General features: G+C 32.3%; 2 protein-coding genes across 4 annotated transcripts; one reads left to right on the forward strand and one right to left on the reverse strand.

Annotated features, from left to right (window-relative positions):
* Positions 1 to 8,516: 8,516 nt before the first annotated feature.
* LOC129292728 (subtilisin-like protease SBT3.9) lies at positions 8,517 to 14,428 on the reverse strand. The gene is given in 12 exon segments (XM_054930351.1): positions 8,517 to 9,287; positions 9,376 to 9,604; positions 9,913 to 10,027; positions 10,196 to 10,216; positions 10,218 to 10,433; positions 10,652 to 10,749; positions 11,024 to 11,567; positions 12,484 to 12,595; positions 12,890 to 13,045; positions 13,609 to 13,706; positions 14,049 to 14,146; positions 14,266 to 14,428. Coding segments are annotated over 12 exon segments (2,346 nt in total). The 5' UTR covers positions 14,353 to 14,428; the 3' UTR covers positions 8,517 to 8,715.
* A 2,922-nt stretch (positions 14,429 to 17,350) lies between these two features.
* Positions 17,351 to 23,061, forward strand: LOC129293216 (SH3 domain-containing protein 2-like). 3 transcript variants are annotated; one of them, XR_008589113.1, is made up of 10 exons: positions 17,351 to 17,611; positions 19,569 to 19,691; positions 19,787 to 19,856; positions 19,960 to 20,111; positions 20,710 to 20,811; positions 21,268 to 21,468; positions 21,581 to 21,643; positions 21,782 to 21,924; positions 22,015 to 22,089; positions 22,685 to 22,750. XR_008589113.1 is itself a non-coding variant. In XM_054931038.1 (10 exons), exons 1-10 carry the CDS (start codon positions 17,552 to 17,554, stop codon positions 22,799 to 22,801), a joined length of 1,116 nt encoding a protein of 371 aa, XP_054787013.1. In that variant the 5' UTR covers positions 17,353 to 17,551; the 3' UTR covers positions 22,802 to 23,061. The 3 variants fall into 3 exon arrangements, 2 of the variants coding, with proteins under 2 accessions (XP_054787013.1, XP_054787014.1); XM_054931038.1 differs by having other exon boundaries at positions 17,353 to 17,611; positions 21,772 to 21,924; positions 22,685 to 23,061; XM_054931039.1 differs by lacking the exon at positions 17,351 to 17,611 and adding an exon at positions 18,253 to 18,374 and having other exon boundaries at positions 21,772 to 21,924; positions 22,685 to 23,061.
* Positions 23,062 to 24,056: the final 995 nt, after the last annotated feature.

Genomic DNA, 24,056 nt, shown 5'->3' on the forward strand with positions numbered 1-24,056 from the left:
TTTTTAAGGATATCACATGAGTTAAAATTCAATTTGGATTTGAATCAGCGAAATTAAATTGAGTTGAAAATATATAAAAATTAATATTGTATTTGTGAATACATGATTAATCTAGTTGGGATAAAAATCATATTACTATAATGATCACGTTTGATATTGGTTTTAAAAAATTCTTATATAAAAATTAGTATTTTGTTGAATCTATCAATAACTATACTTCTGATATTGGTAATTTAATATATTAATCTAAATGAGATAAAAATCAAATACGTAAATAAATATATGATTGACAATTTTAATATCTATTCGTTATATATGATTGACAATTTTAATTCAAATCTAATGATTAAATGATGTTCTCTATATTTAGTGATAAAATAATAGTATTAATTAATTTAATAATTTTTTAATTGATACTTGTAGTTAATTAGTAAGTATTGGGTGATGAAAAACAAATATGTAATCGAGATAAGTTACATGTGTAAAAATAATATCAGATAATTAAAGGCATAAAGAATGATCAAAGTTACACATCTTTTAAAAAATAATGTTTCAAAATTAATCACACCTTCTTTAAGTATTTGAAATGTCCAAAATACTATAATTTAAGTATGATAAGTTAATAATATCAATGATTATATTTAAAATAAAAATTAAACTATACATGTCCTTGTGCTAATAAGGATGTAGAAGCCAAGCATAAAAATATTAGGATTGCATATTAATCTATCATGGTAAAAATAACAAATGAACAGCTAGATGTCATGAGTATGTTAGATGAATCAAGCATAATATATTTGTGCGAGAGAATTTGCTCAACTTCTCTTACTTTTTCCTTTGTATATTTATCATTGGATTGTATTTAGGTGATTGAAATTTAAAATATGAAAAAATTAAGGAGTCTTACTTTCAGATGATATTCAAATTTCAAATTCAAATTTTACTTTGAATTTGAAAGAAGCACTTATTTGAAGAATTAGCATCTCATGAAAAAATGATATTGGTTAAAATAAATAAGAGCAGTAAATATTTTGAAAAGTAATTTTGTTTCAATATACTTCCTCCAATCTTGATTATATGACATTTTTAATCATTTCACGTATATTAAGATAAATTAATTTTTTTAATAATATAAAAAGTGATAATATATTTTTATTTTTATCCTTACCTTTAAATAATAATGCAATTAAATTAAATACTTTCAAATTAATCAAGAAAAAATAAAATTAAAAAAATAGTTTAATCATTAAAAAAGTATCATATATTTTAAATCAAAAATTACTTATAAAATATGTCTTATTAATGAGACCAGATGAAGAAAGCTTGCATTCTACATGATATGATTAATATCTGAGTCTTGAGTCATGCACAAATAATCTTTCAAATATTTAAAACTTATAAATTATAATGAATTCTTCCTTCCTTTTTTTTTTTTGTGGCAAACTGCATTCCTTTAACTCTTACATCCGTGCATACACTTTCTGCGTTGTTACTGTATCCACTTGACTTATTTGGGTAGCAAAAGTTGAGTCCTTTTTTTTTTTTTTGGTGCCAACAAGGCAGCAAAACTGAAGTAAAAATTTGCATTTTTTTTATTTGGGTGGCAAAAGTTTTCTTATTCCGGGAAATCGACTCAAATAATTGGTTTTATTTCGGGTAAAGAAACAATGATTGGGATATTTACGAGAAAGGGATTGCTTAGCGGCGTTAATCACGCCTCGTGATGAGTTTAATTTTATAAATTAATCGATCCCGCTATCTGTTTTCTAATTTTCTTTTCTTCTTTTGCCCCCGTTTGTCCCGCCATCTGTTTTCTAATGCTAGCATTCTGATGATTACGTCACGCACCATTCATCCGACGGTCTAAAGTTTCCCTGACGCACTACCATCGGAGGGTCATAATAGATTCAGGTGCTTTTAGACTTTAGTGGTGTCTTTTTAATTTTTGAAAAAAATTAATAATGACTCGGTTCATGTAATTTTAATACATTTATAACACAGTCCTTAAATTTTAATATGCTACAATTCAGTTTTTAAAATTTTGATTGAATTATAACTTATAATTTAATATTTAAACTTTGATTCAGTATAATTTAATCCCTATAATTTTAACCAATTAAAATAATAATTTATATATTTTTTAAAAATTACAAAGATTAAATTTATGAACTATAATATTAAATTATAAAAATTATGTTAATGAACAAAAAATTATTAAAATTATATTAACTGAGTTTCAACTTGCAACTATTTCAAGTTCAATTGCACTCAGTAGATTTGTTTCATGAATATTATTATGTACTTTTCTGTCTTAAATTATAAAATAATTTGAGAAAATATTATATATTAATAAAATACAATAATAACATTTTATTAACTTATTTCCTAAAAAAAATAAACTTTCAAAAAATATCTTTATACAATTAATCATTACTCTACAATATTATTTTAATCCTCTCTTTATTTAAAAAATAATATTAATAATATATAATTAATGAAAATTTGATTTTATCAAATTCTTTTATATTTTGAGATAAAATTTTTTTAATATTTTTTTAATAATTTGGGTTGGAGGAAGTACAAACCATCTTGTCATCACCATCATAAACGTGATTTAATTAATTATTAGTTATTAATCACTTTTACAAAAGCATTAACGATGATTTGATTAATTAGTTTGAATCGTGAGTGTTGCAGTCCCAAATCAAAAAAAAAAGTTGATCAAATGGCGGCTAACGAGGGTAAGAGGAATTGAAGAGGTCAAAAAGGTGTTAAAAGAAATGCCACGGTAATTAGCTTGGTCTTCTGGTACAGTGTAATGTTGATCCTAGCTTTATTATTATCACCAGGGCTAGAATCGGGTCTCTCTATTATAAAAGTTCATAGAAAAGTATCTCAGCCTTCTCTAATGAAAATCTCATATTTCGATGAAAGACAAGAAAATGTCATAAAGTTTTATTTAATATTTTTTTAAAATAAGTGTGCTTTGACTCATTGTAACTTTTTAAAAAATAAGTTATATTTTTTTATAAATATAAGATATTTTTAATCAAATCTTACCTTTCAATAAAATAATTATTTATTTTTAAATTAACCCAATTTTTTTATAGATAAAGTCATTTGTTAATAGGAATACTTTTCAAAAATATACAATGATTATATTTTGACAGATTAAAAATGTCTTACATTTTTTAATATTTAATTTATTATTTTTTAATGAAAGGAGTACCATTTATACATTATTAATAAAGAGACTTTTATTGATTTTCTATAATAATAATAATAATAATGTGGATATAAACATTTCAATTCAAAAGAAAGAAGGCACTATTTTGTCAATCAAATTAATAAGAAATTGTTTTCGCCTCAAAGTAGCATATTTCATCTGATTACAAGTGGTGTGGATTTTTTCAGATGCAAGTCAACACATTTCTCTAGTGTATCTCATTTTAAAAATATTTAAAACATAAAAAATATTAGTATGCAAAAATATTATGTTTTTTTAGTTATGATACAAATAATAATTAAATGAAAATATTTTATCAATCATTGTTAATTTTTTTAAAAAAATTATGTAAGTTTGTCCGAAAAAGTTCATATAATTTCAACTCACAAGATTCTATAAGAGGCTCAAAATTTTATTGCAAGTTAAATTTTAAGAACTGTGTGAGTGGTTAAATTTTAAGCTCGTATATTTGACAAAACCTGATATATAAATCAGTTCATAATTAACAAATAATAATCACTTTATTGATTCAGGACTGAGATACTGAACTTACGGGATATGAGTGGCACTGTGGCAGGAACACTGGTGTCCACGTACTATGGACTGCAAAGTTGACTCGTCACTTCATATTTATACGTGGATGGTCCCTGTCGTTTTGGTCTTTCTTATCGCATTATTAAAGTTAAAAATAAATGTCAGGTTTGGAAGCCGAACTTAGAAAGCTTATTTAAATAAAAATTTAAGTTTTAAAAATAATTTTTTTAAACAATCGAATTTGAAAGCTTGACTTTAATAAATTATGTAAAAAATAATTTGAGTTCAGGTCAACTTTCAAATTCTATTATATTATTATTAATTTTTTTTTGGATGGAATACTCATTTAAAATTAAGGATCTACTCATCTGAAACCTTAATCCTACAAGCATTATATTATTATTAATTTTAATTTATTTAAAATTAATTTAATATTATTTAATAAATATTAGTGTACAATATAAAATTTTTTATATTTTTTATTTTTCTATAATTATTATATTTGTATATTTATAATAAATGAATTATTTTTTAATCAAGATTTGAATTTTATTATTAGACTTTTAAATGTGTATTGTTTAATTTTTAAAAGATTATGAGAATTTTAATTTTTTTAATACATTTTAATTAATTTATAATAGTTAATTTTATTTTATTTTTAAATTTTTTTTTAAATATAATTTTCAGGCTCGACCCACATCCTTTGAATAAAGGTTGAGTTTAAAAAAAAAATAAAAAATGAGAGATTCAAGCCCTTGTGAGCTCGTGTCAAGCGAGCTCGTCTATTTTCCAACTTTATTATTACCCACACCCCTTCTCCTCCACCTACGCCCACCGTCCCACTAAAAACGAAAACGACACTGCTTCTCTCCCTCCACCACTTGCTATCTCATCTTTTGGGCCGTACGTGAAGCGCAGACTAAGTATTACTTCCTCGTCCTCAAATAAACTCAATCTCTATAGTATTACGAGTTTTTTTTTTTTTTGACTAGTTTATATTTTTAATAAATGAATATGGCTTTGCTGGAAAAACAAATTTGGAGGATTTTTGTTGCATGTGTGTCAAAAGTGTGTGTGTGTCAAAGTCCCACATTGACTAAAGGAAGAAATCTTCTAGTGTATATATACTAAGGAATGAAGTAAGCTAGTAAAATGAGCTTGGAGGAGAAGTGGCCTCGCGCACATGAGACAGGCTAACTCAGGGCAATCGCAGTTGAAATCAGCAGTCTTTTTACAAAGAATGGTTAAATAAATAATTATTTTTACTTACCCGAAAAACCTCTGATTTAGCTATTTTCAAGTTGAACTTGAGGCGTTGGCAGTTTTCTGGAAACCGAATTCTGTGTGTTAATGTTTTGCCTGCCAAACGGCTCCAGATTGAACGCTGAACATTTTCGGATTAATGGACGTGCATGTTTCTGCTGTTTAAGGCATGTAACTGAAGCATTAATCCATGAACGTTTGTTGTTTAATGTGTGTATAACCGAAGCATTAACCGGTAATTATAACCTAACGTTTGTGTCTCATTCCTCAGCCTATAAATAGACATTGGTGCGGACAGAACAGAGAGCAAGCGTTCTCGTCCTCTCCTCTGATCTTCTGCTCGTCTGTTTTCATTTATAGTCTTCGCTGTTCTGTTCCCTTGCTCCGCCGCAGGAAGTGCTCGTTTAATTCTGGGGGACTGCCGGTCCACCGTCCAGGTGTATCGGAATAGTTCTTAAGGATAGTGTTCATCCGGACACGACTTGAGCAATTAGTAGCTCGTTGTTCGCCTCTGGATTTGCTGTTTACAACAATTTTAACCTATGAAGAGCACCCCTTACGCGGTAATACCTTGAAGTTCAAGTACACGGACTCTTCTAATAGAGTCAAGCTCAAGAAACCTTACAATACATCTTGGTTTTGGGAAGGCATTTTGAATTCTGGAGATGTAATTTTGAAACAATTATCATGCTAACTTGGTTCAGGTTCAAGTGTTTCTATTGATCATGATCTTTGGTGAAAACTTTCAAATTCTGTTTTAACTCAAACTCTTAATATTAGAAATGTTTTCTTATGGTTCATTCCTCTTCGATATGGTCACCTATTAAGTGGAATAGGGAGTTGTTATATCAACTTTATAGTCTACACTCTACATGTTGCTAAGTAGATTTTAAAAATTTCATTGATAATTTATTCTTCTCCAGATAGATTGATCTGACCTGGTAATACTGATGGCTCTTGTACTGTTAATAAGGGCTACTTTTATGGCATTCAGGATAGAGGATTAGGTTCTAATGATCCTTTTTGGACTTTCCTGTGGAAGATTAATCTACCATATAAGCAACTTTTTTTTTAAAAAAATATGGAAGTTGGTTCTGTTAAATCTAACATCTCAATTCATATATAATTGAATACGATAGAATAAAGTAATATGTACGTATCTGAAAAATTCATGATCGTTTATTAGAGATATTTTGATCACCTCGAGTGTAGACAGATGTACAACTCACTGGATTCCAGAGTCTTCAGAGAGTGCAGAGATAATAAAGTAGAAGAAAATGTATCGTGTGTATCATGGTCATTGACTGATTGACTTATAAAGATCACATCAATAACCGCTTTATTAGATAATTATATAATTATGTTCTATTATCCCTGACTCAGTTAAAAGATATGAAATAACTGACGACTATTGGGTTGTGAGTTGGACCTCTGCCCGTTGAGCTTACTTGTGTGGTTCACACAAGATTATAAGGATCAATTTGTTTGGGTTTATTAATTAATGTAAATCTATATAAATATTCCAACAGGTTCATTTTTTCTTTACCCCTTGGACATGTCCTTTGACATCATCATCTTAGTGTGCATTCTTACTGTGTTTTTGGTTACGTGAGCTCATGATCATTGAATCATCTTTTTAGTGGATGTTCTTATGTCAAAACACTCTGCTGGCTTGGTGTTTTATCAATTCAATCCTTGCATATCGAGGAGATTGGGATTTCTTGGTGGATCACTTCCACCTTTTCATAATTACATTCTGTTGGTTTAGATTTTCTACTAAGAAGTATTATTATTTTGATTTGGCAAAAAAGGAACATTACTTTTCATAATGGTAAGACTCAGTCGTCAAGTAAGGTTATTAAGGAATTTCATGGTTACTGTCATCAACTTTTAGAAGTATGTCGATGACCTCAGACTCATATGGGTATCAACAATCGCTACATCACTGGAATTATGTCACTAGTTTTAAATATGCCATCAATTTCTTCTGTCTCACCTCAACGGCTTGTTTGCTTGAAGAAATTTAAATCTGGATCGAGCATGTTCTATCTCTGTGTCTTAACACTGAACTCGGTTCACATGCACAGTTTTCTTTGGAAAATTAAAAGATCTTTTACCACTGGTCCAAGTTGTTTCAATTTGCTTTGTCTTCGAGCTGCTCTTCAATGGGTCAGGGATTTTTAGCTTGGTGTTACCCTTCATGCCTCAGGAATCTCTGTTGTTTGTTTCAGGAAAACATTCTTCCATTTCCTTCGTTGTAAACATTACTCTCAGCAAGCCCAAGTTCAGGATATTTATAAAATATCAAATCTCTCTTCTATAACCGATAATGCTACTCTAGACAGTCCTTTCTTTAATTCCCTCGTCCCCCTTTACGTTTTTTGAGCCTTATGTATTATAACTTTTCTTTTTAATTAATTGATCCTTTTTACCATAAAAATTTATAATTTTAATAAGTTAGTTAATGACATTTAAAATTATACTTCCTCCATCAATTATAAAATGCTTTTAGATAAAATTACACATTCCAATATTTTAATAAAACTCATTAAATATACTTTATAACTTCATTTTTTAAAAAAATAAACTTTATAAAAAATGCATTTCATTTAATACTCTATTTATAAAACAGTTTTAAATAAAGAGAATATAATGAAAAAGATAATATTAAAAAATATTATTAATAAAACTTTATTTTTATCAAAATATCTTATATTTTAGGATATCGAATCTTTTTTAAAAGTTTTTTATAATTTGGACAAGGGAGTACACTATTTTTATATTTATCTTTATTTAATTAGTTGTCTCAATTTGAAACATTATTAATTACACTCCTCATTAAGAGCATTTTTTTAAAATATTTTATCAATCACATTTGGAAAGATTTAAAATATCTTATATTTTTTTAATGTACTACTTAAAAAACGTCTTATAATAATAAACAAAGAGAGTAAAACATTAAGAATGAAGATAAAAAAAAAATTAGTTAAGTTGATTCTTTTTTATTCTCATGTAAAAAAATGTGTCATTTTTCCCAAAATACTCTTATTTTAATGAGGGTAATAGGTATTAAATGTGCGAGATAAAGAGAATAATAAAAACTATGAAATTAATTAGAGTAGTTTAGAAAAAAATATTCAATAAGGTAGATGAAGAAACTTAGGATACTAGCAGTGGAGGGAATATGTCTCTTTTAACTCACTTAACTCCAATTCACTGACCTATTACGGTTCATCTCACAACTTCAACTTCATTTTGACAATTATCCATACTTGTGATGACTTGGAAGCCATCGAAATGTTCAATTGATAATGTCAATTATGTTATTCAATGTGTATGTCGTTTGTGCTCAACCTTTGATGGTGTACACTATAATATTCACTCCACTCCAAACGCTTGATTGAAAGATTTGAATCCTTTCATTCATATTAGGCACACTTTTTTGGTGTGCCGTGTGAAGTCTTCGTCAACAGTACAATCTAATGTCCTTGAATGTATTGGGACAAATAGTGGGCCCTTGATTATTATATGTATAAACTGTTCAAAATAAATCACACTTGTCATATGATTCATAAATAATGCGGAATTGAACTACGATGCGAGACCAATCATATTAGTATAATTCAATTTTTTTGGGTCAGATTGGTATAATTCAATTTAAAAAGAAAATTGTCAGAGTTTTATGACAGAGGCTATGAGTCTGCATAAAACTGACCAACAACAGTTCGGACTACCAAAGGTATTCTCACTTCATGTGGACCATCTTCCCAGAAAAGATACCCAAATGAGAAATCACCTTGAACTTTGATCTTGGAATTAAAACTAACCTTAAATTTCAGTTTCTTCCTCGTAGCATCGAACTTCAAGACTGGAGGTTCAACGGTCACAGACACTCCAATCGGAGCAACAACACGAGCAACGTACGTAGATTCCACTGGTCCTACGTTCGTGACTGCTCTCGACGCAGTCAAAGGTTGGTTATTCAGCTCAGGAATGGTAATGGAAGGAAGGTTGAGATTGAGCAAAAACTTGGGAGATTTACGGCATTTAGTAGGAGATTTGGTCATTAAGGTTATTGCAGTGTTGTTATAGCCCATAGAACAAAGGAAACGAACATAATCAGAGATTCCTAAGTCGTATACAAGACCAGGATTCGTGGCTTTGTTGGGATCAATGTGTCCACCTCCATAGTCAAACGGATCACCCAGCTTGCGAGGAGCTCCCTCTGCTCCAACATATAGGTTGTACTCATTCTTCAACGAAGCTGCACATAAATGAGTGAAATAGCTTTTTAAATGATTAGAATTTAAGCTGACCAACTAATGAAGATTACAATCACATATTGATATTACCTGTAGTGATGAGGGCAGACTTGATAGCAGCAGGAGTCCAACTAGGATATATGGATTTGAGAAGAGCCACAATGCCAGAAACGTGAGGGCAAGCCATTGAGGTTCCTGATTCAATCTTGAAGCTAAGAGGAATGAACCCATTCACAGTCGCATCATCAGTTTGCAAATAGTCAGAAGAAGCAGGTGACCAAGCGGCTAGAATATCAACCCCTGGAGCTGCAATGTCAGGCTGCATATACGCACCATCCATATATGTTCATTAAGCATTATATATCTCTACTCCTGATAGCTAGATTCTGATTTCAAGCAACATTAGGTAAAATTTTTAGGAATGATGAATTATTGCCCGGAAATGGGGAAAGAGAATAAAATGACAAGGAAGGACATTGCATCTTAATTCAAAATCTTTCTCTTTTTTGTTATATATTAGTTGCTAAGTCCGATTTTATCAGATGCCAGACTTCTCATGTTGACTTAAATCCACTCATATTTGAACAACCTAACAGTTTTGTTGATAAGAAGGAAGAGTATGAGAACCTTCAACACTGAAGGAGACAGAGAACTTGGTCCTCTCGATGAGAAGAATGCTACTTCTGGAGATATCTGATGTCCCACTGTTGTTTTCGTCTTGCTAAACTTCACCACAGGATTCCTGTTCACGTTCCCAATCATTCCATCATCTTTGTAAACAGTATTTGGCGTATTTAGCTTTATTAATCATTACAAAAAATAATAAGCTCTTAAATTAGCCGTTTGGCCCATTGGGTTACGAGACAAATACGCTGAATATGCAATATATTTATTGTTTTTAGGAACTGACCTGGTAGCTTCCATGTATGAGTATAGATGTTCCAATGATAAAGTCAACTTGGACAGACGGAATGCGCCAAGACAAAGCAACATCCTTAGCAGGAAACTGAGCAAATATGAGACCAGAGCCTCGGACTTCCGTTATGGTTCTTATAGCACCCATGGCTGATCTTTGCGATCCAGATTGGAAACACAAAATTGCTTTTCCTTTAGCCAATGTTGCATTCAGGCTTCCTGCTTCACAGCTTCTGTGCAAAATTCGATCACCTTTACGATTATCCAGTTATGCATTCGGAGAAAAAAAATACGATTATATGTGACACTCATTTTCTTCTTTTATGCTCTTTTTTTTTCCCTATCTCTTTTTGACTGTATTATATGCAGGTAATTTTTTATTTCAGAGGATCTGAATTCATGTCAGCATATGCATTTTCTTAGTTAGAAATTCAAGGCATTTTTTTTCTACCTAGCGCTTTCTCCATCTGAATCTTCAGCTGCTATGTCTTCTCCATACACAATGGGATAAAACTTGTTCACATCCTTCCCTGTATATAAACTCTGCCCCTGTATAAGGAAACAAAATATTGTTCTGGGGTTTGCAGACTGCAAAAGGTATAATACTGCGAAGCATACACACTTGTGAATTGTGACCACCATTATCAAAAGCCAGATTATCTTCCTAAAGGAGATACACATCTAGATGAAAATAGAGAATGCTCTTATTTGTAAAAAATTCTGATGACAGAAGGGAAGAGTGCTGTTTGGCCTACAGAGAGATCAGAGGGAAAGAGAATTGTATTCTCTCTCAATGAGGATTCCCAAGATGGAGATGAAGTACCTGAAGAGTTTGATTGTTTCCCAAGGTAATGATAGAAGGGAATGCTCTATCAAGAGTGCTAGCAGCAACAGTGATAATCCATGGGGCAGTGTTTATGACAGTTTGAGGGTAAGGTCCGGAATTGCCACCAGAACACACCACAGAAACTCCTCTAGCCACAGCATGAAAAGATCCAATGGCCAACACATCCTCAACATAAATGGGAAGTGGAGGATATGATCCAAGAGACACGGAAAGAACATCAACCCCATCAAATATTGCATCATCAAATGCTGCAAGAAGATCAGCTGAGCTGCAAGCTCCATTATACCAGCAAATTTTGTAGACAGCTATGTGAGCTGATGGAGCACCCCCTCTTGCCAATCCTTTTGCTAGTCCCATGAAGCTTGCATTCTCTACTGATACTCCTGCTGCTGTTGATGAAGTGTGAGTGCCATGGCCTGATGCGTCTCGTGGCGACAAGTACTCAGATCCATCGCTAGTGTTTAGCTTTCCAAATTCAGCTTCGTAGCCTTTGGAATACCAGCGAGCTCCAACTATTTTCCTGCCATTGTATGAAATGACTGACTGTGTTTAAAAATGAAAAAAATGACAGAGATATGTCTGACAACACAATATGATGAAGTACTGGTGTATAATTTGAAGACTTAAGTTGTGTCTCATGCAATATGTTTGTAATTTTTATGTTGTATATGATTCGGGAGGAGAAAATCCTAACCAGTGAAATTTTATTGGTGACAAAAAAGGGAGCTGAATAATGAATAACAAACTTGTAGCTTCTTTTGTCACGTGGTTCAAGGATGTGGAAAGGACTCAAATGCAGTAACTTTGCCATTATCAGGGGTTTACTCGTCCACTCACTTTTGAATCCTAAAGCTAAATTGTTTGTAGGATTTGTCTGTTCATTTAGTCTATCTCTTTTGTTGCCATGCCAAAGAAGAGAAACAAGAAATAAAGCTATTGTGGCCACTTCTTACACAAAACTGCTAGCGGTTTTATTAATATAGAAATCTTTAAAAGTAAATTATGAAGCTGTGGCCAGACTCAAATTAAATTCACAAGATATTTTTTGTGTTAAATTGTTGTGAGAGCGGCTGCCACGTGGCTCCCCCCCCCCCAACCAAGGATGGGGTTTAGTCCTCACATTAATGAGAAGATAGACAAGTAGGACATTCCATTACTGGGATATCACCCACGTTAGGTGATTTTTTTCCATTTGGTGTTGGTCCCAAAAAAAAAAAAATTAGCGTGTTAGAACCTAGTAATTGTGTTTGAATTTGAGCTCCTTGGCCTAAAACTCGACTCTATCCTAGATCACTAAGCTGGATGAATATGCTCACAGACTGTTCTAACTGATTAAACAGTATATCCAATTACGTTATGAGAATAATGTCAACATTAAAAGAGCCTGATATGTATGCAAAAGGGATTAAGAAGGATGCTTTAAAGTCTAAACGGACCTATTACAGTGGGAGTGGTTGAAATTCTCTCCTGCTTGGCATATACCACGCCAACGAGAAGGAGGATTATCCATATGCTCGTCCCTAAAGCTCTCTGACTCAGGCCATATGCCTGCAAACCCAACAATTAATGATAAAATCACAATCCCACTTAATCATATGCATCTCCGTCAATTTCACGCACCAATTAATTGATTGATCCCACTTATTCAGTAATTAATCTAAATGGTCGGATATGTTTAAATGGGACTATGAAGCACTGAGACTTCAGCGGATCTATGTTTATGTTAGACACACGATGTAGACACTCACATTGAATATGGCGGGACACTTTATTAAATTATGCAGAGAGACATCGGACTATATTTTGTCTACATGTTCTGAAGTTGGGACCTTTGATACTGACCTGTGTCCAAGATGCCAATGATGGTTCCTCTGCCAGATTGACTCTTTGAAAGAATTCCATTCACAATATCTGGCTTCACACTCAAGAAATCCCAGCTTCTACTCGTGTGCACACTGAGAATTCTATTTGGAATTACATGAACAACTCCTGGAAAATCTGCACGAAATTGAACTGTTAAATTTGTTGGCAGAAGAGACCTTATTCTGTACTTAAAGATCGTCCAGGAAGGAAATTCAAAGTACACTTGATCAATATTATAGAAAATGAAGAGTACTATTTAAAGAAAGAAGGAATCATATGCATTAATGTAACACTTCAAAATCTCCAACTTGGACCACAGTCTTAAGAAATTCACCAAACCACAGAAAGCGTATTCAACAGTTCTCCAAATATATGCAAAGCAAGCATATATAGCCAACGTGCTCTTCAGTATGAGGATATAAGTAATAAAATGCATATATGGAAAGTGTTATTAAATGTTTGTTCAAAGTTACATGTCATAAACATCACTATCACGCTCATTGCTCTGGTACTTGTCACAAGCATTTATTGGCCAATTAATGAAGCCAACAAGAAAGCCAGACAGCTATACTAATCTGATCGATCTAATAATTTCCTTTTCGTACTTAATTCCCAAAAAAATAAAAAAAAATTAAGTGAAAAGGGTTTTATACTATTGATCATCAAAAGCTGATATATGAATCCAAGCTTCGTCTTACCTGCAATGAGTTTAGCTTGAGACTGACTTAAAACTGCAGCAAATCCAGAAAACCCATGTTTGTAGCTGTACAGAATGGACTTCCTTGCGGATGTTTTGCTGTTGAGAAAAATAATGATAACTGACTATCAACTCTATTGAACCGTTATAACTGAAATTCTATAATGACATGCTTATTTATTTAAGATTGTCTTAATTAATATTTAAAGGGCTAAGTCTAGATAATACAAGTATCTATTTTTAACCATGAGAAGGTGGCTAAACTCTTCAAATGTGTTCCTTTGCTTCTGTCGGTAATTAGTAATTTAACAGGTCGATTTCTAAACTAAACATAAAGACAGAAGAGAGGAGGCTTTACTTGTAGCTAATACTGGTTACTCTCAAATCATTATTTTTGTTCTTAAAACAAATCACTGTGCAAAATAATAAGGGATTAAAAACCTTCCAAGAATGTTTGAGAGTATGTCAAGGTGAGAATCTTCAAGAAGGTGTTGTTCATATTGGTTCATGCTTCTGTCTCCCATATACACAACATGAACCTGAAGGAGATAAGAGAAGATATGGCAAGAAACAAAAACTGAACCTGCTGCTTAAGAAAATATGGCGAGAAAGAGAAAACCCAGAAGGCTATAGAACCAAGAGGAATAGATGAACTCACATTGCCAGAGCCAGAAGCCACAACGAAGCATAATCCTAGCAGAGCAAGAAGCATGAAACTCATGCTTAAATCCCAAGCTCGAGCCATGAGTTTGAGAAAACCAGAATGAGCATTCAAAAGTGATGGTGCTTATGGGATATTGTCTATACACAGTAGAGAGAGATTCTTAAGTCTTAACTGGCAGGCTCAAGTCTCAATGCTGGATTGTATATAAGTGCAAGTGAAAGCTTTACACGAAGACTATTTTACTGTAAACTCCTTTGCATTTGTGAGAATGATTTTAAGATCAACATGTCAAAGATAAGTAAAAAGGAGCCCCACTATGTACATGCTCCAGTAGGATGATTAATGGGGCTATAGGCTTTTGCTTTTACTTTAGGCCACAATTGTATAATTTGGAATCTTGGAGTCTATGTAGGTTCCAACTGGGGGATAGTGCGTGAGACAGAGGCCCCCCAGATGTGAAATCAGTACCTAAGAAATGAGCTTTATGTTAGCAGAGTATCTTCAGTAAATCTTGTTCTATTGCGTTGACTTCGGTTCACGATTTGGCCAGTTCTTGGTGATGTCAACTCCTTTATTTTTTTTTTTTTCATCTTTCACATTATTTTTTTGAATAACATACTGAGATTCATTAATAAAAAAGAATAAAAGTGTATTTTGCTCTTAAAATATTTTCTGAAAGCACCCAACATTTTAAATTATTAATTCAAGCAATTTTGCTCTTAAAGTAATTAAAATGGAGTAGTCAAACTCCCAGCATTGATCGCTAGAAAATGTTAATTAGGACTCTACTGTTAACCGTTAAAGAATATAACAGTACAACTAAAAATACTCTCTTTTAATTACATTAAGAAAAAAATTACTTCAATCAATAATTTAGAGTATTGAGTGCTCTACAGAGAGTACTTCAGGAATAAAAATACGCATTTATTAAAGTGTAACTTTTCATGATCCACCACTTTTATGCAATAAGACGGTGGTTGATAATAAATGCAAAAACTACCTAAACTTTCATCAGCATGAACGGCTAAGTAATTGACACAAAAATTAGCCTCCCTAAATTTAAAACTTAAGATACAAAAGCACTACTATAAATGAGGGTTCTCGCGCGATCAATGATACCTTTATATGGGTGTTGCCCTGAATTAGCTATGGTGATTAGGTTGACTGCCTCAACATATATAGTTGGTGTAGACTTTGATATTCATTTGGCCCAAATAGTAGCATACTGGAATCTTTGTATAATTTTTTTCTAACAATCTCAGTTATAGTTATAGCTGCAGAAAACACACTCACATTTGGGTTAAAACCTACATTACAATCCATTCAACTTGGCATTTTTGGCCCCAAAAAAAAAAATCAACTTGGCAATTTCTAATAACTCCACCACATCTAGAATCACCCTCTCAGTATCCAAATCTTGGCCCTCTAGGACGACTTTGCTTAACTCATCAATCAGGCTTCCCGGTAGAGCCATGTTCATGAAAAGAATTAGTATATTGAATATAATTTATAATAACGTGCATCACCTATGTCCTAGAAGTATTAATAATAGCAAAATATATAGAAAAATGTGTTAATATAAAATATATAAGAAATTAGTTAATGCATTAAAATACATTAGCCTTGGTTTAATTTCCAAAGCGTGCCAACTTGAAAATACTTAACAAGAATAATAAACTTTATTCTTTGGTTAAGAGTCATTTTTGTTCCTCAACTTTAATCAAAGGTCACTTTAAACTTAATAATGAGTCAATTTTATCTCTTAACATGTAAAAATTTCCTTCCTTATCACTCTATCATTAACTTAATGTTTTCTTCATCGTTAGTGAGCCTTATATTAATTTTTTTATATTTTAATTATAAAATATTTGATAATGGGTCATTTTTAATTTTTAACTTTATCTTGAAGGGTTAATGGCACCATGAACTCAAATATTTTATAATAAAAAATATTAAAAAATTTAATGTATGACTCACTAGCAATGAAAAGACACTAAGTTAACCATCAATTGATAAGGGAGTATAATTAACTCTTAGTTGAGTTTAAAGTATTCAATAATTTTTTTAAATAAAGTTGAATGATAAAAATAACCTTTAGCCTTTATTCTTTTAATCGAGTATGAAACTAATTTGGTTTAATTTATTTTAAATTTTAAATTACACCATTTCTCACTTTCACAATATTGATATATAGGGGTTAGATGAAACCAGATTAAACCTCATTACTAATTTTCAAAGATGATGAAATTAATGTCCATAGAAGAAATAATTTTTTTAGTCATGATTAATGAAAATAATTTTATATGCTTTTTTCATTAATATTTAAGACAAAAAAAAATTATATGGCCTGCAGCTCCCACCCTATTCTTAAACCTGCCAATGAGAAAATTTTTATTGGATAAAATGTAATTAGTGGGCTTAATAGTGGCTGTAGGTGTGTATTGGAGACATTATGATTCTAATATGAGCGGGCAAGGATGCAAAGGAAATCACTTGCTTCAGCTTCACCCATATGTACAAGATTAAATCTCTTCTAAAGTCATTTAAAATTGGTGGGCTTTCTTTTTAGAGATTTTTTTTTTTTATATTCAAGAAGCAGTTGAGCACATGCTTATAATTAATTACATAAAATTGTTTGGGATTTACTAGTAGGGTAGCGCTGGCTTGTAACCCGTGTGGGGCCATTTAATGTAATGGAATGGCTTTTCTGGCCTTATATATATATCCTGGTTTCTCTTAATTGCTTCGTCGTGAGTGATTACTATTAAATTAAATTTATATTGATGTCTTGCTCAATATAAGTAAAGGTGTCTTCACTCCTAACTAATTGATCTAAAAACAAAATTTGTAGCGCAAGGATCTCTGTTTCACATGGTTTCATTGCAAGTTTTAAAGAAGCTTGCTCGAGGAACTTAATATATAATAAATTAAGATGGTTAAAAACTAAATAGCATAATAGTTTCATGCAAATAGAGAGAAAAAAGATAAAGAAAAAAAGGGGCAAAAACAAACACGCATGCATTATATAAAATATAATTATTTATGTTATCGATTTTTATATCTGTTTTAAAAAGGCTATCTTTCCTACAGTGCGCTGTGAGCATGAAGCTATGAGCTGGTCTGGGTACTCTTCTTTTGTCTCCACGAAGGAACCGAATCCCAAATCAATTTTAAAAATCCTCCGGCTGTGTGTTTCCTTACTTTCTTACATAAATTTAGTTGGAGCGAGGTGCTCTGAGATCGATTTCTGGAGGTAGGTTCAATCTCTTGGTCAGGGTGAATGGACGCCATCAGAAAGCAAGCCTACAAGCTCCGAGAACAGGTCGCTCGCCAACAACAGGTTTCCTCACTCTCACTCTCGCACTCAATCGTGGGTTTCCTTGTTAGATCTTAAGAATTTACAGTCGCTCTTATCTTATGAAATTTCTTTACACGTATAATTTTATTTTGCTCTTTTATTTTTCCTTTTCTATGCTTTAATATGTGCTCAGTGCAATTTTCTTCTGCTCTGTTTTCTGAGGTTTTAGCGTTGGTGATGCAACCTTCGTTTGGATGATTATTGTTTTTTGTTTGGATGAAATCGATTCTAGTGACTTATGAAGTTGTGCGCTTATATTGCTGAAGTGAATTGAGAACAGCCGCAACATTTGATTGTGAGAATTCTTACAGAAGAAGTTGAATTTTGAACTGGTACTTTTGCTTGCATATGCATAGAACTTGGTCAAGAACTCAGAATCATTGCAGATATTGGCATTCGATCAGATGAATCGTAAAATAGTTCATGGACAAAACTTACAGTGAAGTTTCCAATAAAAATATGGCACGTGGAGCAGTCGATCGTCTAGTTCTAAGCTAAAAAAGAATCTCGGTATTTCGAAGTTCCTAATAAATAACTCAACATTAAACGTCTAGAAATTTGGACTTGAGTTTTTCTCATTCTTTATTGCTTGTCTTCTGCCAGTGACTGTTGTGGATGGATCATTGTAAGATCCATTAGCTTACATATTAAGTTACAGGGGCCTGTTAACAGGAGGTGCATGCAATAATTGCAATGGCAGAAGGAATTGTCTGGAAAATGGGCAAATGGCCATGTAAGATTTTTGGTAAGAGGGAACTAGAAATGGCCTTTTAAGGTTCTGAACAAGTAGTGAATTAGAATTGAAAATATCTCACGATTGAAAAATTTATCAAAGTGGTTTGTTATACTTTGGGTGATAAATATTCCCCCTGATTGTACCTCTTCTATTTTCTCTGGTATAATACTTCTTTTATACCAAGAATTTTCTGTCACTACCCTTATAAAAGAGCAAGAACTTTTAAAACCAACACTAATAACCTTCCTATCGTATAACATGTATTATGGTTTACCAAAATGTAGATAAGAAACATCCATTGGAGCAACATCACACAAACTCCATCTTTATAATTCTTTTGAATAAAAAAATCAACTAAGCATCTTTTATCTGCTTTTACTTTTTCACTTTTTTTTTTCCTTGAATCTACCAGTTTTTTTTTCCCCTGGCAGACAGTGCTTTTCAAGTTTTAGCATTAAATTTTACATAATCTTTGTTGCTACTATTCTCCGCTCATCTATTATTAGATTAACATTCTTTTCCATGAGAAGTGCAGTTGGTGTGAAAAATGTTTTATCTCAACACTATCATCTTTCTTTGTCTTCAAATTCAAACTTGTGGAATGACGAGCAATCCCCTTCATTTTCAATGATCAATTTCATATCATAATTTGGAGGGACACTCAAATTAGAAATTATAAATGCTTTCCTGATATCACCTGGATTGACATCATATTAGAAAAATATCCGTATCCATGAAGTTATCATAATGGAGGTCATTATTGAATTACTGCTGAGGAGATGAACTGGAACTTGACTTTCAAATCTTGTCATGAAAGGATTAAGATAATCACCATGAGTTGATGAGTTGACTCCTCATATTTTGTATCTTCAAGAGAACCACGACCTTGATGCCAAACCTGATGTTAGGTGTTTGGCTAGATTTTATACGCTCTTTGATTGGCCATGTAAGGAAATATGTGTTAACTTTGAAGTAGAAGATAACGTTTACACTCTTGTTTTAGAATTAGCCACCTAGACATTTAACTTAACAGATGCTATTGATACATTTTTACAACAATTTTCTTATTCATATGTTGCTGCCTTTTTCTCATTATGTTGATTGGCATGAGCACATGCCAGAAAATTATTGACCCTAGCATGCATCTATAGTTATTATGATGACCATGTTCCTTTATTAATCACTGTTATTATTATTTTATAGGCTGTTCTGAAACAGTTTGGGGCTGGGGCATATGGAGGTTCAGATAGCGGGGTCACTGATGAGATGGAGCCACAGCAACATCAGAAGCTTGAAAAGCTTTACATATCAACACGTGCTGGAAAGGTTACCTGGTCCTCATGTTCTATGTTTTCTTTCATTTTCCATCTCAGTTTCTTTTTTACTTCCTTGACTAATGATAGTTTCTTTCTATTCTTCAGCATTATCAAAGGGATATTGTCCGTGGTGTAGAAGGTTACATTGTTACTGGATCTAAACAAGTAGAAATTGGTAAATATTGTTGGTTGGTGAAGCTTTGTATGAAGTTATCATGCGATTGGTTTTACATTACCCAGCATTGTTTTATATAGTTCATTTATATCTTATTTCACAGGAACAAAATTGTCAGAAGATAGCAAGAAATATGGTGCAGAAAATACGTGTACCAGTGGCAATACATTATCAAAAGCTGCACTAAGTTATGCAAGTGCACGTGCTCAAATGGAAAAGGAGCATGGGAACTTACTGAAAGCACTTGGCACCCAGGTTTGACAATCTATTGTCTTGATTGGAACAAAGGATGTGATTGTCCCTTTATTATTATCGCTTTTGAATTCACTGTAATAGTTAGTTCTTGAAATGCAAGTGTCAGGTCATCTTTTTACAATGGTCCCCTTTCTCCTTTCTTGAAATGTAAGCGTCTGGTCATCTGTTTATATTGTGTCTCCTTTCTTTTGTCTGAAATAAAGACCTTTGTCTTACTTGTGGTTTGTTGTGTATTGCAATATTGTATTTTCCTATTCTACTGAGAAACTACAAACCAGTAACTATTATATATTCCTTTGAAAGAGGAAAAATATGGAAACTTGTGACATAAACTTGACCCTTTTCATTGGTGTTATAGGGTTTAAATTTGACCTTTCATAAATAATGCCACCTCCAAAAAAGGAATACATGATTGTGACTTTGCAGACTTTTAAACATAATCAAATTAAAAAGAATATGGAGACTTCTTGCAAACTAGATCCAATTCTTTTTTATACTCAGAGAAGTTCAACTTTCCCACGGTAGTCATGTGCTCACTTGTGTTGTTAATGTATTCAGTTTGTCATCTTTTATAATCAACGTCTTGCTCCACGATTAGGTTGCAGAGCCCCTAAGAGCAATGGTGGTGGGAGCCCCATTGGAGGATGCTCGGCATCTTGCTCAGCGTTATGACAGAATGCGACAGGAAGCTGAAGCCCAGGTATCCAGGAATTTGAACTTTCATTAAAAAAGTAGTTGTCTTTTAACTTTTCCAGTGCGTAAGGACATGTTAGAATTAATGGTTTTATATACTGGTTATGTAAAAAATGATACTCCCTCCATCCCAAATTATAAGACACTTTTAGACAAAATTTCACACACCAATAAAGCTCATTAAATGCACTTTACAACCTTATTTTTTGAAGACAAAAATTTAAACTTTCAAAAATGCCCTACATTTAATACTTCGTTGATGTTGAAGAGAGAGAATATATGGAAAGAGTAATATTGAAAAAGTATCATTATTGAAACCTTATTTTTATCAAAGTGTCTTATATTTTGGAATGTTGAATTTTTCCTAAAAGTGTCTTATAATTTAAGACGGAGGGAGTAGTTCACTAGTTGTTTTCTTCTTGTCTTTGGACTTGTAATTACGCTATCCTTTGAATCTTGGCAGGCAATTGAAGTTTCCAAACGTCAGGCTAAACTAAGGGAAACTCCGGGCAATGCTGAGAATACCATGAAATTGGAAGCAGCTGAAGCAAAACTTCAAGATCTGAAGTCAAACACGGCCATGTTAGGGAAGGAAGCTGCTGTAGCAATGGCTTCTGTTGAAGCACAGCAACAGAGATTGACCCTTCAGCGTCTTATAGCTATGGTATTACAGTGGTACCATCTGATGGAGAAGTATTCGTGGTTAATGAATTTTTCATCTGAGGCAATAGAATAAATCACAACTAAATCCAGCATTTTTATTTCTTATCATGAAGGTTGAAGCAGAGCGTGACTATCACCAGAGAGTCCTCCAAATACTTGATCAGCTTGAGGGAGAGGTAAGCAATCATGAGTCTTGGTTTTTTAATCATTCTATTCTCCCCACCGCAGTTGTAATCAAACAGTTGGGTCACAATTTTTTTGGCATCAACGTATGATTATCTGTTATATTCATATTTAATGATAGATGATATCAGAACGGCAGCGCATTGAAGCCCCTTCTGCTCCTAGCATGGAAAATAGCATGCCTCCACCCCCATCATATGAAGAAGCAAATGGTGTCTATGCTCCACAGGCACCCGATGGATCAACAGATAGCATGGGCTACTTCTTAGGAGAGGTTAGTAGAAGATTGCATCTGGTACATATATTACTGATTTGCAAAGGAAGTGTGTGCTTTACTTTCTGTTGTCCTTTTTTACTCTTGCAGGTTGTGTTTCCATACAATGCGGTGTCTGAGGTGGAGCTAAATCTGTCAGTTGGTGATTATGTTGTTGTTCGGAAGGTATCTGTTTTTCTGTAGCATTTTTTACCCCCAAAATGGGGAAGAGTGCATCTGTTTTGAAATGTTTTGGCTTTTCCCAACCATAAAATTTTGGGGATCCATAGGGGTTCACTAAGAGTTGGTATCTCTTAGGAAAAATGACTGTTAAGTTCCAAAATATCTATTTGATAACAGTTTTGTTCTCAACAAAATTTTATGAAAAATAAGACACACATATTGATTTGGTAGTTGCGAGCAAAAATTTCAAATATAAACTAAAAGTTACATTTGAAACTTGAATGCTTTATTTGCATCTGAGACTTTTGAATTTGTAATTGTTTGAATTGATACTTGTGACTTATTTTAAGAAAATTTTGTAAGGAACCTAACTATCATTAAATTAATCTTTTGGAACCTAAACTGTCATTATCCCTATCTCTTATTAAGCAGCAGCATGGGTTTAGATTGTAGAGAGAATTACTGAGTGTGAAAAAAAGTTGATCGAAGCCTTTAAAACATTAAAGAAGCTTTTCTGGGGTAGAAACAGATCACTTTACCTTGAAAATCCTTCTGCGTCTCAAATTGATCGTAATATGTTTATTTTGACATTAAACAGGTAACAAGCAATGGATGGGCTGAGGGTGAGTGCAAAGGGAAAGCAGGTTGGTTTCCTTTTGGGTACATTGAGAGAAGGGAACGGGTTCTTGCCAGCAAGATGGCTGTACTATTCTAACTTCTGCTGTTGGGTTGGTTTCTTACCCTGTAAATTTTGAGCGTGCATGTTTTTTGGGGTCATCTTAGCGTAGAGAAAATTAATTTGTTACGCAGATGCCAAATTTTTTCTCAGCAGCAAACGAATGTCATTTTCTCTTTTATTTATTGTTATTTCATTGTATAGAATTTTACACATCATGTATCCAAGAGAATTTTCTAGAGGCTAGCCTTTATAGCTTGCCAAGAAATCCATGCAATTGGAAGCTTTTCTTCTAACAATCAGACTCCAGATCAGGTACAAATAGTTGAGTTTTTTCTACTGCTATTATGTAAATTATATAATGTTTTGTTTGGATTGATTGGGTTTTGGATCAATTTTTTTTTTAATTTAGATACGTAAAAATCTATTCAATTCTGTTTTTTTTATTATAATTCTTTTGTAATTTTAAATGTTCTTTGTGTTCTAATTATTTAAAATTTCAATTGCACTAACTCTTTCCCTTTGGCATGTCACTCTCGTCTCCTCTCATTTTTTGCTGATTGAAGAATAAAGATAAAATTTTTACTGTTATATAATATAGTTAATATGAAAAATAGAGAAGAACAAAACAATATAAGAATTTGAGAGAAAACAATGAAAGTTTTTATTCGCTAGTGTATATATGTTTTGGACATGATTTTTATTTACAAATATTTAATTATTTAAATTTCATCTTAATGTTATAAAGATATAGAGAAGTATATAATATGCATTGTGGAATTTTTAAAAGTTATGAGTTATTAACAAGAAACTACATTAAGAATAAAATTCTAAGAATTGAGTTATGAATATTTACAATATAATATTTATAATAGTTACTTTCAATTTTTTTGTTTTTGGTGAGTTTAAGCTTGTCTCTTCTCCCTTAAAAAATTATGCTATCCAAACAAAGAATTTCAAATACATAAATAAAATTTTAAATATAAAATCAAATTCAAAATATTTCATGCAAAAACAAATAGGGTCTGAATAACAGCTTGTAAATCTGAATATTTAATTTAAGAGATGAGCTTGTTACCGGCATAAGTTTTGGGGAGGAACAAATAGGCAATTACAGCAATAACATCTTCTTTATAGATTGAAAATAGCATTTTATTGTTCTTTTGGTTCGAGAGTAATCGAACTTTTCATCATGGGACATTTGGACTGAAGATAATGTGCCTTTCAAAATTGTCGCTGTTACAGCTTTTTTTAAGCCGCAAAGTAGTTTAACTGATGGTCTAAAAATGTAAAA

Source organism: Prosopis cineraria, unplaced genomic scaffold, assembly GCF_029017545.1.
Source record: "Prosopis cineraria cultivar Desert tree isolate PC_DT_omini unplaced genomic scaffold, ASM2901754v1 PC14, whole genome shotgun sequence".
In the NCBI taxonomy this organism is placed as follows: domain Eukaryota; kingdom Viridiplantae; phylum Streptophyta; class Magnoliopsida; order Fabales; family Fabaceae; genus Prosopis; species Prosopis cineraria.